Source organism: Melanerpes formicivorus, unplaced genomic scaffold, assembly GCF_026170545.1.
Source record: "Melanerpes formicivorus ecotype bairdi unplaced genomic scaffold, bMelFor1.0.p_v2 SCAF_25, whole genome shotgun sequence".
NCBI classification, from domain to species: domain Eukaryota; kingdom Metazoa; phylum Chordata; class Aves; order Piciformes; family Picidae; genus Melanerpes; species Melanerpes formicivorus.
In genome coordinates this window covers 11699899-11718503 of record NW_027142377.1, presented here as the reverse complement: position 1 = coordinate 11718503, position 18605 = coordinate 11699899, and the positions used below count along the sequence as shown (strand labels likewise).

The 18605-nt window shown below is 43.8% G+C and overlaps 2 protein-coding genes across 4 annotated transcripts in view; one reads left to right on the top strand and one right to left on the bottom strand.

Annotated features, from left to right (window-relative positions):
• Positions 1–3060, bottom strand: part of EIPR1 (EARP complex and GARP complex interacting protein 1) — a 53940-nt gene extending 50880 nt beyond the window's left edge. For all 3 annotated transcript variants that reach the window (XM_068153368.1, XM_068153369.1, XM_068153370.1), the window contains exon 1: positions 2946–3060. In XM_068153368.1, coding sequence (XP_068009469.1) covers positions 2946–2987 — 42 coding nt within the window. In that variant the 5' untranslated portion in view covers positions 2988–3060. The remainder of the gene's footprint in view (positions 1–2945) is intronic.
• A 36-nt stretch (positions 3061–3096) lies between these two features.
• Positions 3097–18605, top strand: part of TRAPPC12 (trafficking protein particle complex subunit 12) — a 44717-nt gene continuing 29208 nt past the window's right edge. Inside the window, exons 1-5 of the mRNA XM_068153363.1 lie at positions 3097–3180; positions 3696–4930; positions 9578–9694; positions 16842–16955; positions 17792–17930. Of these exons, the coding sequence (XP_068009464.1) occupies positions 3719–4930; positions 9578–9694; positions 16842–16955; positions 17792–17930 (1582 nt within the window). The 5' untranslated portion in view covers positions 3097–3180; positions 3696–3718. The remainder of the gene's footprint in view (positions 3181–3695; positions 4931–9577; positions 9695–16841; positions 16956–17791; positions 17931–18605) is intronic.

The window sequence follows — 18605 nt, the reverse complement described above, 5'->3', positions numbered from 1 at the left end:
AAGACTTCTCCCTGCCTGAACAAGCTCCTCCTCCTCGGAGGCTTTCAAAAATCTGTGTATTTATTCTGTACAGCAGTGTGTGGCATCCCCAGACCTGGTTTATTCCATCAAATTAGGGGTTGCAGACAAACACGGAACAGAAAACCAAAAGGAATACCACAATTATCAATCCATCCCTACAGTTCCAGGGGCAACACATTCTGCTGGGTGACAACAGATGTGGAACTGCTGCAGAGACACAGGAAATTCCATCATCATGCTCCAAAGGCAGTCCTGACCAGTAGTCAGTGTATCATGGGGCTAGACACTCTTAGCCACACAGAGTCTTTCAAAGTGACAAAATCAATCTGGAGCAAAGTTAAGGCTGAGGTAGAAAGGAGAGGACACCATCCTGTGCAACCTGCTCTAGTTTGTGGCTTAGACTAACTGATCTCCAGAGGTCCATTCCAGTGCCTATCATTCCATGAGTCTATAATCTCAAGAGATTGGAGCTGCAATGCTTTTAGAGGCAGAACCACAAATTCTGCACAAACCACGTTCTAGCACCACAGAGAGCAGAACTAACCCCGCAGACAAGACTGCCACTGAATCTCTACACTTTGCTGTTACGTTTTCCTTCCCTTCTTCACGTTGGTTTTTTTTTTCAACTACACAAAGTTACTTTTGTCATTGCCTGTGAATGCCCCAAATACAGGTCAAAGAGAAAGGGATCTGTACTGCCACACCTGTTTTGTCTTGCTGATGCATTGTGCTTGCTTGGAATCGGCAAACAAGAGAACACACAAGTATTCAAACGTTTGGGTCAGTGTATTACACTTCATACAGCTGAAATAACTTCTGCAGTCAGTCTGTACTTGCAAGTAGCAAACTTGCAATGCAAAATATAAAGGACATGGCATTTGTCTTCCAGTCCCCAACTCTGAATTCAAAGTTAGTTGACCATCTGTTTATGCTGAAAACCAGAAAGAGCATAGTGCTGCTCACAGGGGGTGGGGAAGGCCTGGCCTTGCTGATGCCTCAAGTCTGGAGGTAAAAATGCAAGTTCCTCACCTCCCCAGAGAAGCCCCAGACTGCTAGTGTCAAGAATATTATTTTTGCCTTCTGGCACGATTTCAATTTTCCAGTAGGAAGACTGATTTTACTGAGGCAGGACAGCCCTGCTTCTCCCACCACAGCAGGAGATCCTTTATCGTCAGCTGTGGTGACTATCAGCAAAAAGGCTGGCAGCACACATGCCCAGGTGACCTTCAGCGCTCTCAGACAGCTGCTTTCTCCAAGTCTTTTACCAGAATTCCCACCACTGATGCATTTAGTGCACTGACCCTATTCCAAAGGCTGACAGATTCTGTAAACACAGCAACAGAGGCAACCCTCAAACAAAGCCTTGCACAGTACAATCACACCTAGAAATCCCATTCCTTTCTCCTGAGCCGTGACAGTAACAATCGTGTTTCAATAGTCCTTCAAGTTCCCATCAACAGTCTTTATCATACCCAAGATTAGCAAGATCCTGCTAATTGTGGGTCCTAAAATAAGTAGTTTGCACTTCCTACACTTTATGCATTATGAACATGTTTGGGGGGGTATTAAGAGAGTTTTGCATCTTATTTATTCTCTTCCCAGTAAAAGTTTAAGCCTAACATGCTAGATTGAAGTGCCATGAGAGGTCCTCCAAATTGAAATGCTGCCTTCAGGAAGGGTCCTGATAAGAGAAGCAGATAGGAAAATAACTGAAATAAGAGACTGGCACTCACAAAGCAAAATAGCCTGAGAAAAGAAATAGGACTGAGGCAAGAAGCAGGAATTTCACCAAGGCATTATTGCACAATTTCTTAGACCAACTCAATTTTAAGATGAATCCTCCAAAGACACCTCTAAAGCGGTATCAAAATTATCATCTCAGTTCTGTTTAGTCCATTCTTTTACGCCACAAGACCACAAAAGCTCTCCCAGGGAAGAGAACATCACTGCCAATAGAAGTTATAGAATCCCAGCTGAATGGAGATTGGCAAACATGACACCCATCTAAAAGAAGGGCCAGAAGGAGGACCCAGGATACTACAGACCTGTCAGTCTGACCCCACTGCCAGGAACGTAGGCCAAACTGAGTGCCATTATCTAGGATGTGCAGAGCAACCAAATGATCAGGCCAGCCAGCATGGGGTGATGAAGGGCAGGTCCTGCTTAACAAACCTGACCACCTTCTACAGCAGGATGACCCACACAGTGCCTGAAGGCAAGGCCATGAATGTTGTTTGCTTGGCCTTTAATAAAGCCTTTGACACTGTTCCCCACAGCATCCTCCTGGAACAACTGGCTGCATATGAGGAAATACTTCTTCTCTGAAAGGATTATCAAACATAGCAGTGATCTGCCCAGAGCAGTGGTGGAGTCACCATGCCTGGGGGTGCTTAAGTGGCACGTGGACCTGGCCTACCTTCACACACACACAAAAAAACCCCACATTTAAAAAAACTAATTGCTCAAAAGAAAGAAACAGCTGTAAGAATCTTCTGGAGATTGCCGGTGTTTTCCTACCACTCCAGAGGCACAGACTTGCTAAAGGTGGAGCAGAGGCTGCTGCCAGAGGCTGCTGCCAGAGGCAGGCCCGGCCGCACCAGCCAGGCTGGGCATGACCATGAGGGAAACAACCTCAGCCCATGCACCCACACCGGCACACCTGCCCTGCAAACAGAACCACTCGTAGGGAACAACTTATGCCCTGCTCAGCCACCTTTAAACCCCGCAAAATGACAGGCAGGTGCGAGAAGTACCAAAAGCCACTGGAGCCCCTGGTACCGGCTCAGGAAGGTGATGAGACTCTCTCAAACCAGCCCAACACAGCCCACGCCAGCACTCTGCTACCCCGCTGCACACACCCAGCCTCGAAGCCACTACCTTCCCACGGGCAGAAGCGACGCCTCCCAACCCACTCCCGCACCCACCTGAAACTCCAGCCCGTAAATCACGGGCGCATCATCCTCCATCTCGACCTCACAGCACCACACACCCTGCTGCCCGCAGCCTTTTTGACCCTCGCCGCTGCCCGTCGCCCGCCGCTTCCGGGAGGTGCGTGCGCGCATGCGCAATGCCCCTCGGCCGGGCCCAGGGCGCAGGCGCGGTAGGGAAGCGGCTCTGGGGCTGATGGTGGAGCGGTGCTGTCATTGCCGGGTCGCTGAGGTGAGGGAAGAGTGGCTTGTGAGATAGTTGTGCTGGCTAAGGGGTGTCTGCGCGGGTGCTGAGGCTGCCTTGGGGCGCCCGATTGACCTGGTTGGGTTACGGCTTTAGGGGAAGCCACGTCCATGCCCGTGGGGCCGAGGCTGGCGCCGTGGGGCGGATGGGAGCCCGCGAGCTGCTCCCATCACCGCCTGCTTCAGCCCAGCCCCGGGCTCAGCATCCTGCGCTGCTGGCAGCCGTGAGCTCGCCCTTTCTTTACATGGGGGCAGAAGAGTGGGTACTGTTTTGTCTGTGTTCAGTGGGGAGGTATTTGCTCTTCAATCACAATGTGTTTCCTACATGCGAAAAGGACAGAGAGGAAACCACCTTCAGATTTACTTAATTCCGTGGGTAGGTATTAAATATAAGATGTCAGGAGACTGTTTTTAAAGCAAGAATTTCAGTGTTTGTTTGAGACTTAGTTCAAAGCCACATAGGAACAATACCTGAGTAATAACATTTAATACTTGTTTTCATAGGGACTTTTCCCTCTTCAGCTACCATGGAGAACAATGAAAGTCATGTGAAAGAGGCAAAGAGCACCTCAGATGAGGATGACAGTGGAGACATAGCTCAGCAGAAAACTCAGGAAGACATTCTCTTTCATGAGGAAACCATTGATCTTGGTGGAGATGAATTTGAATCTGAAGGGAATGAAACTGTGTCAGAGGAGTCAAATAATTTTGTAGATAAACTGAATGAACAAATGATGGAGAGTGTCATCATTTCAGATTCTCCAAACAACAGTGAAGATGACACAGGTGAACTCGGCTGTCTACAGGAGATTGTAGAGCAAATGGAAGCTAAAGATAACCAAAAAACACAGGCAGAAGTGGATAAAGAAGAGTTTTTAAGTAATGAAAGTGAAACTGAACAGGAAGAAACACCCAGAGATATTTCTGAGATTGGAACAGATGATCAGGCATCTCTAAAGGAAGAATCAGTTCAGGAGGCATTGAAGGACGAACCAAAGTTGGGAAGCAATATTCCTGTTGAAACAAAACCAAATCATAAGGAGGAAAGTAAGCCTGAGGGGCAGATATCAGCACCCAATGCTAGCAAGCCGTCTTCCGAGGCTGAGCCTATTCCTGTATGTACCATCTTCAGCCAAGGAAGCAATGCTAGTACCCAGCCACAGCTGTTCCTGCCTGATGGCTTTGAGCCTCAGATGGTAAAATCTCCCAGTTTTGGTAGTATAATTGAGACTCCAGTGAAGTCTCATCCCCAGGTGGTTCAACCAAGTCCGAGCCTAAGCAAGTTCTTCGGCGACACCGTTAATACCAACACTTTAGCTGCTGATTTTTTTGATTCGTTTACCACATCCAATTTTATTTCTGTTAGTAATCCCAATGCAAGCTCTTCCCTTCCAGAAAAAGTGTCCTCTCTTTCTAATGGTGGAGACAGTTCCTGTTCTTCATCTAAACCAACTTTTTCCGTGCAAAATGGGAGACCTGAGGGGGGTGCTCCTCCGTCATGCCTAGAGGCAGCTCAGTCCCCAAAGCCCTTCTCACAGATCCAAGCTGTTTTTGCCGGGAGCGATGACCCGTTTGCCACAGCCTTAAACATGAGTGAACTAGACAGAAGGAATGATGCTTGGCTTCCCAGTGAGGAAACCAGAAATGTGCTTATTTCAGTTGCCACACAACAATACAGCACTGTGTTCATTGATAAAGAGAATCTCACCATGCCTGGATTAAAATTTGATAACCTCCAGGTAAGAGTCTGTTATTGTATCTTAGTGTATGGTTCTGTTGTACAAATACAACATAAGAGCTGTCCAGTAATGTGCATACCATAGTGCTTCCTGTTGTTGCTGATGACCACCTTGTGTGGATTATATCAGTCCTCAGTAGACAATTTCATCTCATTCCCTACTCATACATGAAGGGGATGCAACCAGATCTGATTTATTAATAACGAGATTTCTTGGGCAGTTTGAAAACCAATGCTGCCAGTTTCTATAGAATCCATTTGTTTCTGGTCCTTCTAGTTGATAAGAACATGCTCACATTTGGAATGCATGCAAGCTTGCTGTGCTGTACTGTAAAGGTTGAGAGCAGACAGCTTTGTTTGCTTGTGGAATTCACTGTTGCAACCAAGAGGGAAGTAGCATTTCTCACTGCTGTTCACACTACAGTCAATAAACTGCATCACTTGGACCCAGACTGAGTTCCAGAGCAAGCTACAGGGAAGGGATAACCCCAAAATTAAAAACTCCAGATGAGATCATGAAGGAAAAAACATAGGAGTAGAAACTCCTTGCTTTTCTCCTCTCAGAGTTCCTAGCTGGTGAGAAGGAATAAAGAGGTGTTTTTTCTGGAATGTGAGGAATTTCAGCTGGCTCTGTTCAGTATTTCTTGTGGAGGAGTTTTATCCTGGTTATTCAGAGAAGGCTATCATCATGGAGTCTTTTTTGTCTTGAAATAATCTTGCTCTTTCATCTATATGCCTCTGGATAATAGACTTATTGTCTAGAGAGATGTTGTTGAGGATTTGGATACTTTAATCCTTAATTGTAATAGAACAAAGATGATCACTCAGTACTCACATACAAAACAAGAGGAATTATCTGACTAATTTTTGGTTTGCTGTCACAAGCAATAGACAGTACCAGTTCTAGACATCTGCCATGCTGCTGCTACTGCTTGAGTTAGCTTTAGCTTAAAACATGGTTTGTCATCACAGAGCCAAGTAATCAGTGTGAAAGAAAATACTGTAATAGGAAGCTACTCTTTTTCCTCTCCTTCCAAAAATAGTGTGAGAGTCCTTGCCCTCTTCCCCCAAAAATCCCTTAAACCTTGATGAGTAATTTGGGTGTGTAGCATTTCTCTCTGATGGTTAATGGGGTGGACAGAAGGAATGATCTCTACTGCAGACCCCAGAAGTGAGGGAGAGCTTCCTCATTTCAGGCCTCCTTTTTTGCAGTGATTCCAGTCAAGGATTAAAGGCTTATTTGCTTGGAATCTGGGCACATGCTTATATGCAGATCTACCATTTAGGATAGACTTGAAAAGAAGATGTTGTGGCAGTGCCCATGTGATGGATTTCCACAGTTAAGACCTGATGTAAAATCATCAGTGGAATTAAAGGGCATTCCTACTGCTTCCTGCATTGATTATAATTTATAAGCTGCCACACAGGCATGTCAGCAGGGACAGGTTGTGGAGTGCTTTATATTTACACAACTTTCCTCTGCTTCCAGTTACTGCTTTTCACCGGTCTGAGCACAGGCCTTGACTGACCTGACATCCCCTACTTCAATGTCATTGTTTCACACACTTCTAGTACTACAAATTGCATATTTTGTTGGAACCATAATTGTAGAGTACTTGACATGTCAACTGGAACATTGTGAGAGGCATGTTTCCAGCGTTCAGTCTGCTTCCAGCAATGGTCATTAAAGCGCTGGTGTGAGTGGTTTGCTAATGCTAAATGCAGCTGCCACGTTAGCTGGAAAGGGCATTGAAAAGCAAGCAACTGAAAGTTTGTATGAGGTGTTTTGAAGAGCTCAGTCCTTTTTGTCTGTCCTTGCTCACTCAGAAAGTGTTTGTTCTTATGACAAGTGTGTTGTCTTGAGCATTAAGTGGATAACTTACATCAAAACCCACTAAATATGCTTAATTTCAGCTGTGTGCTACACTTTGCCGATCATTCAAGAAACATTCTTGTTTAAGGTGGTTTTGCTTGTGTGTATATGGTTCAGATTATCTGTATATTGCCCTCAGGAATAAGTTGGAATGCTGCTTTTTGTGCTCTTTGCATTCTGGTTTTTCTTCACATTTCCTTTGTTTCATGGCATTCATTTGTAGTGTTTCCTCCTCCAAAGTACTGTTGGGAAGGATTGAAAATGCCTTTGTATTTAGGTCATTTTGCATGCACTGTCTTTCCTTAATCCTTCAGACTCTTCTGTCCCAAAGATGGAAATCTTGTTTATTCATAGGATAAGTGACAGCAGTAAAGGTAAAATTATCTGTGCAGTGAAACAGTAGTTGCAGTCTAGTCAGAAAATGCAACTGTATTTCCCATCACTGTCTGTGGGGAAGGTGCAAATATCAGTTCTATTTGTTATGAGCTGTTCTTCATTTTATGCAGCTCTCCTTTTGTTTTCCTTTTAGGCAAAAGGCTTTGTGGTTTGCTTCCTGCACTCTGTGCTGACAGCTTGGTACCTCAGTTGTTTAAGGGAATGTTTTTGTGTTCCTTTAAAGGGTTTATTGCAAACATCCCCTGGAATGCTTAGATCTTTGCATAGTCACTTTGTGCTTTTTCCATCTTAATTACTTCTTGCCATTCTGGTTACCACAGATGTGAAAAGGTATAGTGGAATGTAAATGAATTAGAGAGAGAAGAGGCTCACTCCTACAAGGGTAGCTAAAAGGAGAGGACATTTCACTTCCCAGAGCAATAAGAATCTAAATTTCTTCATCTTCTGCTTACCATAATTATTGTATGATTTTCTGGGTTATTGTCCTGCAGCCTATGGAATTGTTTTTAAGCCACAGAATTTGTTACTTTTATTAAGACAAAACAACCACAAATGAGCAAGACAGGTGTCAGGGGTTGTATGCCTACCAATGGGTGATGAAAACTAGCAGGCAAATATGTGCCCTGCCACAGGTGGGACCATAAAGCTCTGGCTGCTTTAGGTAGGGAACACCCAATATGAGCTTCTCTTCTCCCTTCTGTGAACATGTCCTTTGCACCAAGAGGATGGAGATCAAGTCAAATCTTTGCTCAGGCTGAAGAGGGGTTATAAATTGTTTTCTGTTTAAAAAAAACCAAAAATATCTATAGAAGTATATTGCCAATATATTGCTGATTATTTCCTACAGTTCTGTTCTAGATTAAAAGCACATCAAAACATAAGATTGACAGAATTCTTACACAAGCCATTTATGTTACCTGGTTTTGGCACAGGATGACTAATAAAACCTTAGGGGACTCTCTTGTATGCAGTAACTTACAGAATCCCAGCAAGAATGGGATACACACACCCCCTCCCATCACACCCTCTCTTACACTCTGTAGTAGCAGACATGGTACCTAAAGAGTGTGCAGACAGTAAATAGAAAAGGTTTCAACATCTGCCAGTGTGGCCCACAGTTTTTCAATAGCTGTTTGATGTTAAGCTTGAATTTCTTGATTGTGTGCGTAATATCCCTAGTAGAAAGAACCACAAGGATGCAGATGGGAGGGCAGAGAAATCAATAGCTGAACAAATATTAGAAGGTAAAACCAAGGCACAGAGATGCCATATACAGAATTCATAGAATCAATAAGGTTGGAAGAGACCTCAAAGATCATCAAGTCCAACCTGACACCCAAGACTTCATGACTACTAAACCATGGCTTCAAGTGCCATGTCCAATCCCCTCTTGAGCACCTCCAGGGATGGGGACTCCACCCCCTCCCTGGGCAGCACATTCCAATGGCCAATTACTCTTTCTGGGAAGAACTTTCTCCTCACCTCCAGCCTAAACCTCCCCTGGCACAGCCTGAGACTGTGTATTCTTCCTCTGGTGGTGGTTGCCTGGGAGAAGAGATCAACTCCCACCTGGCTACAACTTCCCCTCCCTGGTTCCTTCTCCAGGCTGAGCAGTCCCAACCATCTCAGCCTGTAGAACCATGCTTTGCCTTCTCCATACTCCCAGAATCAGCCAGGTTGGAAGGTACCTCAAATGACTCAGTTTATTGCTGGAAAAGCTGGAAATAGAAGGTGCATTTGGCCTCTTAGCTGCTCTATGTTGGAAAATATAGAATTAATCTTGTCTAACTAGAAATCTTTTTCAAATCTCTGTCTCAACTACTCTCAAGTCTTCAAATTACTGAGCTTGGAACACTCCATTTTTCTGACTGATTCCTGCAGTTAATTCTTTTGACATTCAGAGTATTTGTTGAGAGGTTGCTCTTTGTTTGGGTTTATGATCCCTCACGCTTTCTTGTCTGTGGCTACTTCAAGCTAACTGCTCATGTGCATCTTTCTTTATCAGTAGATTTCATCTTTCAATAATGCCCTTCATGAAAACATGTAAAACTGACTGTGTTTTGGAAGCTCTTTGAGGAGTATTTTATAAGGATGATAATAAGAAAGGCAAGTAAGTCTGAGTGTTTCTATGCCAGCAGAGCCAAACAGTGGGGAAAAAAATGACAGCAAGTGATGTTGAGTAAATCCAGAAGTTTTCATTAAAATGCCATAAACATATATGCATTTATATTCATTGCACACTGAAAGTACTGGAAAATAAACATTTCTCCTGGGGAAAGAACTGTCTTGTTAAGCTTTAATTCAACATTTCATTTTGCTAAAATAATGTTCAGAAGTGTCATGTTCTGTTTCTTCTTATTTTGTTCCATGACCACCAAGGGAGACGCAGTAAAAGACTTAATGCTTCGCTTCTTGGGGGAGCAAGCTGCAGCGAAGAGACAAGTTTTAAATGCCAACTCTGTAGAGCAGTCATTTGTAGGCTTGAAACAGCTAATTGTAAGTAACAAATCTTCATCATTCAATACATATATATTAAATGCAGAGCTTCCCTCAAGATAATTGAGAGCTACTGTCTGTGAGGAGAAACTAAAAACATTCTGAGTATCAGCCTACTCCTGATCTTGCCAAAGCACAGTAGAGAATGACCCCAGGGTTTAAGTGTTTGGTTTGAAGTGAGATAGTGAACTTTATTATTAATATGCAGGAGATAGAAAAAAAGGTACTTTTAAGTTACTGAGAATTTCATTAGCTGTCACCTCAACCGGTGACATTTGTGTATTGTAAATGGTTGTGAAACAGATTTTGATTGCTTTATCTTCATATGTATTATTTGTGGGTTTGCCTCAGTGTTGTACAAAAGGTAAGACATACCTGGTGTTGTAAGTGGTGAGCAAAGCTGATGCCACTTGGATTCTGTTACTTTAGTGCAGGAAAGATAAGGTCAAGTCCAACCATTGTCTAATTCTGGTGCTAAACCTTGTCTCTCAGCACCACATCTCTGCCTCTGAAACACCTCCAGGTATGGGGATTCAACCACCTTCCTTGGGAGCCTGTTCCCCTCTTTGAGAACCCTTTTGGTCAAGAAGTTTCTTCTAATCCTAAACCTCCCCTGGTACAACTTGAGGACTTTTCCTCTTGTCCTATCACTTGTTAGCAGGGACAAGAGACCAACACCCACCTGGCTTTAACCTCCTTTCAGGGAGTTGTAAAGAGCCAGAAGGTCTACCCTCAGCCTCTGTTCCTCCAGACCAAACCACCCCAGTTCCCACAGCACACATGTGCAGAACTAGGGTAGGCTTCATTTTCTGACCACTACCTGTGAGCTGGTGTCTGAATTCTGAAGTCAAAGGAGTCTGAAGTTAGATGTGTAAATCAGGGATTGCCTCTGGAAGTTTTAAGTACTGTCACACACACTGTAGGAAGACACCAGTGGCAGCTGAAATCAAAAGCGAATTCTAAGTCCTATTAGGAGGAAATTTGTGAGGTTAAAATTCTCAGATGACCTTGGGTAAACTCATTAGGGGAAGGAAAGAAGAACAGAAAAGAAAGCCACACAACAATAGTATTCCAACCCTATCTGCTGCAGAGGTAAATGCTTCATTTGTATCTGCTTTAATTCTGTGTGGATGGAAAAGTCCTGCTAAATGCCTCCCCAGTATCCCAACTCTTCATCCCATAGGTGGCCAGCTGCATCTTCAGAGCTTTGTTATTCTACCATCTAATTGCTTGTTAGCTTACATGGCCATTGTAGTAAACACATACATTGGGACTGCTTTCAAAGGCTATTCTAGAACTTCATGCCTTTGGTGATTAATCAAAGGAATTCTAATCACTCCCCTCTCTAATCAAAGATGAAATTGTTTACAACAGATTGTTTTGATATCATGCTGCTTTTTAAGTCATTTTTCTCGTCTCAATATTTGCTTCCTCTCCCTTGCTACTTCAAATGGGTAAGCAGTAGTGACAGTTACACTTCTCAGTTTTTCTTTTCAATGGCAAAAATAACTCTTCTCTGATCATCCCATCACAAGTGTGGATTTCAGTCTCTTCTCCATAGTAACAAGTGATAGGACAAGAAGAAATTGCCTTAAGTTGAACCAGGGGAGGATTAGGTTGCATAGGAGAGGAAACTTCTTGACTGAAGGGTTTTTCAGACACTGGAACAAGCTCCCCAGGGAGGTGGTGGAATCCACATCCCTGAAGGTGTTTCAGAGATGCAGCAGTGTGTGGCTGAGGGGCATGGTTTAGCATCAGCTTTAGTAGGGTTAGATGATGGTTGGACTCAATGATCTTAAAGGTGTTTTCCAACAAAAATGATTCTGTAATTCTATTAATACCTCCATAATTGTCCCAGGAGCTCCTCTCAGCATTTCTTCTGGTTGAAACTAACATCTTTCTTAGTCTCACTGTACAGAACTGAGCACACTCGTGAGTTACATGTCTCTCTATGTTAATGATGGTCTTCTACCCTCTCTGTTATTCTGATGCTGTAAGTCATCCAACCACTGTTTAGTGATGTTGTCCCTACCTGCACTGACAGTACTTCCTAGATGGCATTTACAAATGCACTTACCACCTCTGTTCACCCAGCTCACAAAAAAAAGATGAGTAACTTCTCACCTTCCAGTAGAGAACACTTACATGTACAAGCTGAAAGACAGCTCTGTGGGTAAGGTGAAGGTCCTGCTCACAGCAAAGTCTGATGGAGACTGAAGTCCCTTTTGGGGCATCATAGTGCAAACAGACTTCAAAGGTTATTCAAGTACAGTTAGCTTTCAGAAAACAAATGCTATCAAGAAGGTAGTAATCTTGACTTCCAAAGGTCACCTTGTCTGATGAGACCACCACCAGCAGTGTCATTTCTAAGTCAAAAATGTGTTTCCCAGGAATTGAAGTCAGACTGTTAAACTCATCTGTCCAAATGGTTTGTTCCACATGAATTGCTGCTGCATCTTCTCCAGGTGCAATGAGCCAGCTCCTCTTCCTATTATTTGAAGGTGTCATTTGCTGCTGCACAAACAGTCCTAAGAGTGAGGACAAGCACCTCTCTTATGAAGTAAGGCTGAGAGAGTTCAGGTTGTTCAGCCTAGAGAAGAGAAGGCCCTAGGGAGACCTTACAGCAGCCTTCCAGCACCCGAAGGGGGCCTGCAAGAAAGCTGAGGAGGGACTATTTACAATGGCTTGTAGCACCAGGACAAGGGGCAATGGTGCTAAACTAGAGGAAGGTAGATTTAGATTGGATGTTAGGAAGAAATTCTTCACTGTGAGGGTGGTGAAACTGGAACAGGTTGCCCAGGTTGCCATCTGGCTGTGTTCCTGTGCAACCTGTGCTAGATTCTGCTGTCCTGCTCTGGCAGAGGGGTTGGACTGGATGATCTTCAGAGGTGCCTTCCAACCCATAACATCCTAGGATCCTATGAACTCAGAGAAGTGGGCCCTGGGAATACTTTGTTTTAATATCAGCACAACACAACCTGCTCCACCACCACCATTCCTGTACCCATCCCAGAGCCAGGGGCAAGGCCCTCACCAGCCAAGATACCACACAGAGGAGCTCAGCCCCAGTGACAAGGTCAAGCCAGCACCTGTGGGAGGTATTGGAATAGTCATCAATCATTGCCCTAACAGCCGGGGGGCCACCAGGCCCCCCAGCCTTTGTAGTCACCATCACCCAGTGTGCACCAGGGGCACTCACCAGTGATGAGAGGAGGATCCTCCAGCCCCCAGGGGCTCAGCTTAGGGGTGCTGCCTTTCCTGGAGGGGATTAAAAAGGGGAGTGGGTGGGGAGGGCCAAGTGGCCACACCTGGGATGGGAGGAGACTCCAGTAGACCCCAGGTGCTCTGGGATTTGAGAGGAAAAAGGGGGGAAATGGGGTGAGTGAGGGACTTTCAGGGTGTCAGGTAATGATAGCATTAGGGGGAATGGAAAGAAAAATAGAAATGGGTAGATTCAGGTTGGATGTTAGGAAGAAGTTCTCCCCCATGAGGGTGGTGAGACACTGGCACGGGTTGCCCGGGCAAGTGGTAGAAGCCTCATGCCTGGGAGTTTTTAAGGCCAGGCTGGATGTGGCTCTGGGCAACCTGATCTAGTGTGAGGTGTCCCTGCCCATGGCAGGGGGTTTGGAGCTGGATGATCCTTGAGATCCCTTCCAACCCTAACAATTGTATGATTCTAAAACAATTTTGCAGTTCAGGCTGGATGTTAGGAAGAAATTCTTCACAGGAAGAGTAATTTGCCACTGGAATGTGCTGCCCAGGGAGGTGGTGGGGTCACCATCCCTGGAAGTGTTTAAAGGGAGACTGGATGGGGCACTTGGTGCCATGGTTCAGTTGATTAGATGGTGTTGGGTGATAGGTTGGACTGGATGATCTCAAAGGTCTTTTCCAACCTGGTTACTTCTGTGATTCTGTGATTCTGTAATTTGGTCTCTAGTTGATTGGAGTAACCCTAAGGTGGATAGTTCATTTATAGATCACCTGTGCTTCCACAGTTTACATTTCTGTTGTGGAATGGGAAGCAGTGAATTGGAAATGGTTTCACTGGTGAAGCAGCTGAGTGCTTGAACTGATTTTACAAGTTGAGGCTTTTAAGAGATAGAGGAGAGCCGGAGCAGTGCAGCAAGCTATGTGCTTATCGGTAAGGTCTTTACTTGTAAAGAGAGTTACATATCTGTAGAGGCTAATTGTGTACATTTTTCAACAGAGAACAGGAGATAAATGCAAGTTTTCAGTTTCTGAAAAGTTTCAGTAATCTGCTGTAGGAGCATGCATTTACATCTGGGGCAAAGGAGCAGGGTCTTGTCTTCACTCGCAGCACTGCCTTGTTTCACAGCAGCAAATCAAAGTGCCACGTGCAAGGTGGGAGCTGCCATTAGGTTTGTTTCTGCTAGTCCCTGTTTCAGATTGTTTGCCCTCATTTGAGTAAACAGCACAAGTATTTTGTAATAGAGACTCCTTCAATGGTTTGGGTCGCAAGTTGTTTGCAGCCATAGGAAAATTATGTCTCTGGTACTTGGCACAGCTGAACAAAAGGAAAAGCTGTGTCTCTGCTCCAAGTATGCAATCGCTTCTTCAAGCCACTAGACCAAGAAAGGGTTACTAGCTAGATTGTCTTAACTGATGTGAAAGTGTTCTACCAGCATAATTTACAGGGGAGAAGAATGTCATAGCTAGTGGAGGAGGACATTTTAATCACTTTAATGGTGTAACATGTAGAGTTAATGACTCCCCTTGAGTCTATTAGAAAAAAATCATACAGTGTTACTTTTGCATGTGATTAATTTTGTGTTCTTACTTATGTTTTCCAATATAACAAACTTGTATCCATTGGTGTGGCATTCATGTTCTCTGTAATTAGTTGGAAATTATAGAATCACAGAGTCATTTAGGCTAGAAAAGACCTTTAAGATGATTCCAACCATTGACCCAACACTACCAAGTTGGATTCTAAACCATATCCCTTAGCACCATGTCTTCAGGGCTTTTAAATACCTGGGGACCCTGTTCCAGTGCTTGACAACTCTTTTAATGAAGAAGTTTTCCTGATACCCAAACCAAAATGAATCCTTTTGATGCTATAATTGAAGCTGTAGTATCCATATTTGCTTTGAGCATTTACTTGTGACTCACAGACAAAACTCATGCCTGTTATTACCAAGACTGTAGACCACTCTTTCCTGTGGTGTGACTGCTGATCTGCAGGGTACTGAGGGGTGTTTGAAACAAAGGCAGAAAGATTTCTGGTGGACTGGCAATTGTAAGTCTGGTACCTTTGCCAGGGACAGCAATGAGTCCTGCTAGTTTCAAATTAACTTCTGCAGCCAGCAGCCTGCTATTAAGCTTCCACAGAGGATTAAGCTCCACGACCACCAGGCAGCTCTGATTTTGAAACCATGACGAATACTGTGTTTCGTGTTCCAGCAAAGACTTGTTTTTACAGTGATCTCCAGGCTTGCTTCTCCTAGCTGTCTTGTTCTGTAAAGCAATTTTTGTCCATGCTAGCACCTAAGTTTGTCATAAATGTTCCATTATTATCTTTGGATCCTGACTCTCACTAGAGGAGAAAAGTTGATAAGATTTAGAGTCTGTGTCCACTTCTGTTCTAGGGATAATAAGAATTAATTTGTCTCTGCAGAAGAGGAATAAATTTCAGGTAATCTGTGTCAGTGTCTTTCTGCTTCTCTAAGTTGATACAGATGTAAGTTGAAGGATGTTAAAGTGCCATTATCAATTCCTGCTCCTCCATGTAGATGTCTCAGAAGGTGCTGTGTTACTTCATGGGCTTGCTATCAGCCAACTTTTGCATTTCCAGTAGAGCTCAAAATTTTTATCCTGGTTTTGACACTGCAGAGGAGAGGGATGAGGTGGTTAGTGTATGGAGATATTTGCAGTAGACCTTTTAACTATATGGCTTGAAAATGTGGGCTGGAGAGTACAAAAACTCAGGAACAGTATGATCAACATGACCAGGAAAGTGATCCTCCTTACCTGGTACTGTTGAGACCATGCTTTGAGCATTGGGTTCAGTTTTGAGACCCTGACTTCAAGAACATTATTGAGGTGTTGGAGTGTGTGCACAGAAGGGCAATGAAGCCGGGGAAGGGTCTGGAGAACAGGTCTGGTGAGGAACAGCTGAGGGAACTGGGGTTGCTTAGTTTGGAGAAGAGGAGGCTGAGGGAAGACCATCTGTCTCTCTCTACAGCTCCCTGAAAGGAGGTTATAATGAAGTGGGTGTTGGTCCCTTCTCCGTAGTAACAAGTGATATGACAAGAGGAAATGGCCTCAAGTTTCTTAAGGGGGGTTTAGATTGGGTAGGAGAAGAGAATTCCTGCCTGAACGGGTTGTTAAAGACCGGAACAGGCTGCCCAGGGAAGTGGTTGAATCCTCATCCCTGGAGGTATTTCAGAGATGCAGAGAAGTGGTGCATGGTTTAGCATCATCTGTGGTAGTGTTAGAGAATGGTTGGACTTGATGATCTTAAGGTCTTTTCCAACCAAAACCATTCTATGAGCCTATGATTGACATGGATTCTGTGTTCTGGGCAATGATAGCAAAGTCTGTTTTCATTGGAGGAACTGCACTAGGGATTCTAACCTGCCTGCAGTCAGAGAGGTAGAAGTAGGCACTAAATACTTTGTAACAACAACATAACTTGGACATGGTTATTGACATATGGGTCACAGTTTTTCTCCTTTTTGGAAGAAAACTTAATTATCACAGTATCACCTACATCAGAGGCTGGAAGGGACCTCAGGAGATCGTCGGGTCCAACCCCCTGCCAAAGCAGGACCACTTAGGGTAGTCCACACAGGAATGCATCCAGGTGGGCTTTGAAAGTCTCTACAGAAGAAGAGTGAGTACTATAGTATATGCAAACATGTAAGCAAACAAGATTTACAGCTAGACTCTCCTATGGTGGTTGTTTATTCTGTTGGTTTAGTGATCTGATAATACTAATACTTGATCTCACTTTCTGCTTGATTAGACCTGCATCTTTGACAAACGACATTCTGCTTCTCACTGCCCAGCTCTACTGACCTTGTCATTATTACTGATGAGTATGTGTAGCTGCTTCAGGCAAAATAAGCAGTTGTGCATTTTAGGGACTTGATGATTTTGCTGCTTATTCTTTTCTCCTTCCCAGAGCAGTAAAAACTGGAGGGCAGCAGTTGACTTGTGTGGGCGGCTTCTAACTGCACACGGTCAAGGCTATAAGAAGAGCGGGCTGCCTACCAGCCATACAACGGATTCTTTGCAGGTATGTCTCAAGTACAGCCTTGTCACTTCTTTCCAAGAAGTGGTTGTTGTGGCTTTTAACATGACCAATCTTCTTTTCCCACTTATTGCTGGAGCAAGTTTTGGAGCAAGTCATTTTTTCTCTTTGTTTTTCTGAAGCAGGCCTTCATTTACAACCAAATGTTTGTTAAAAAGCAAAATTCTCTCTTCATTGTATGTTTTCAAAGTAATCATACTAGTGATCTCCTAGTGAAAACAAATAATGTGTTTTGCTATCTTGGAAGACTGCTCTGAAGCTGATAGGGACTGTCTAGGTGGTGAACTTCGGAGTAAGGTTTGAAATGTTAGCCGTGTGTTTCACGATGATAAGAAAAGAAAGCCCTGAATTAATAAAGGTTCTTGAAACGTGAGGAGTGGAGAACATGTGACCAGATGACAGCACAGGGGGTTGGCCCTAGCAGCTCAACAAGCTCCTGCAATTTCACCAGAAACATAACAGACTTAAAGAACTGCCCTAAAAGTGGAAACCCAATTAAAAACCAGATTGGTACCACTCACAGCTGACTCAGTTGAAGGAGAGAGGTTCTCATTTTGAAGCAGGCTAGTTTTTAACCTTTGTCTTCAAAACCTCAGCACCTTCACAAACAATTGAACCATCAGGCCTCTGTGGTTTGTTTGAATGATCTTATAAAAGGTATTCTGTGAAAGAGCTTGGAAATATAAATCCTTGTTCTTATCAGCAAGTGACATAGAAACCTGAAGTTGAAATTGTGTTTGTGGCTTGGGGTTGAAGCTAACAGCATACTTTTCCTTTTGTGCCTTTTTCTTACATATATATATGTGTATGTTCATTTTTAGCTCTGGTTTGTGAGACTGGCATTGCTGGTAAAGCTGAATCTGTTCCAAAATGCAGAAATGGAATTTGAACCATTTGGAAATTTAGACCAGCCTGATCTTTATTATGAATATTACCCTCATGTGTACCCTGGGCGAAAAGGTAAGCTGCTTGATTGATGCAGTGCTTCTTGGTTGTCCCAGTCATGGTGACAGAAAGCATTTATTCTGCTTTATTTATTCCAAAGCATTAGTAAACTTTGGGTTATATCTTCCCAGGTTTTTTTAATTGTTGGGGGGGCTTTTTTGTTGCTTGGTTGGTTTTTTTTTGAGTTTTGGGGTTATTTTTCCCCAGAAGAACGTGATTAACTACTTTGTGAGAGTACTGTTTACATTGTGGAGGTGATGAAAAACAGTGACATAGAATCACAGAATTGTTTTGGTTGGAACAGTCCTTCAAGATCACTGAGTCCATCCATTACCTAAGGTTACCAAGTCTGGGGCTAAACCACGTCCTTCAGCAGCACACCTCTAAAGATTGCACATCTTTTAAACACCTCCAGGGACAGGGATTCAGCCACCTCCACAGGGAGCCTATTACAGTATTTGAGAACCCTTTCATGAAGATGTTTCTTCTGATATCCAACCTAAACCTCCCCTGGTGCAACTTGAGGCCATTTTCTCTTATACTATAAATTGTTACTAGGGAGAAGAGACCAACTCCTACCTCCCTCTAGCCCCCTTCTGGGGAGCTGTAATGATAATGGTCAGAAAATAAGGGGCAAAACTCTTCCATAACAATACAGCTGACACAGCACTGATTTGAAAGAGGGCTGGT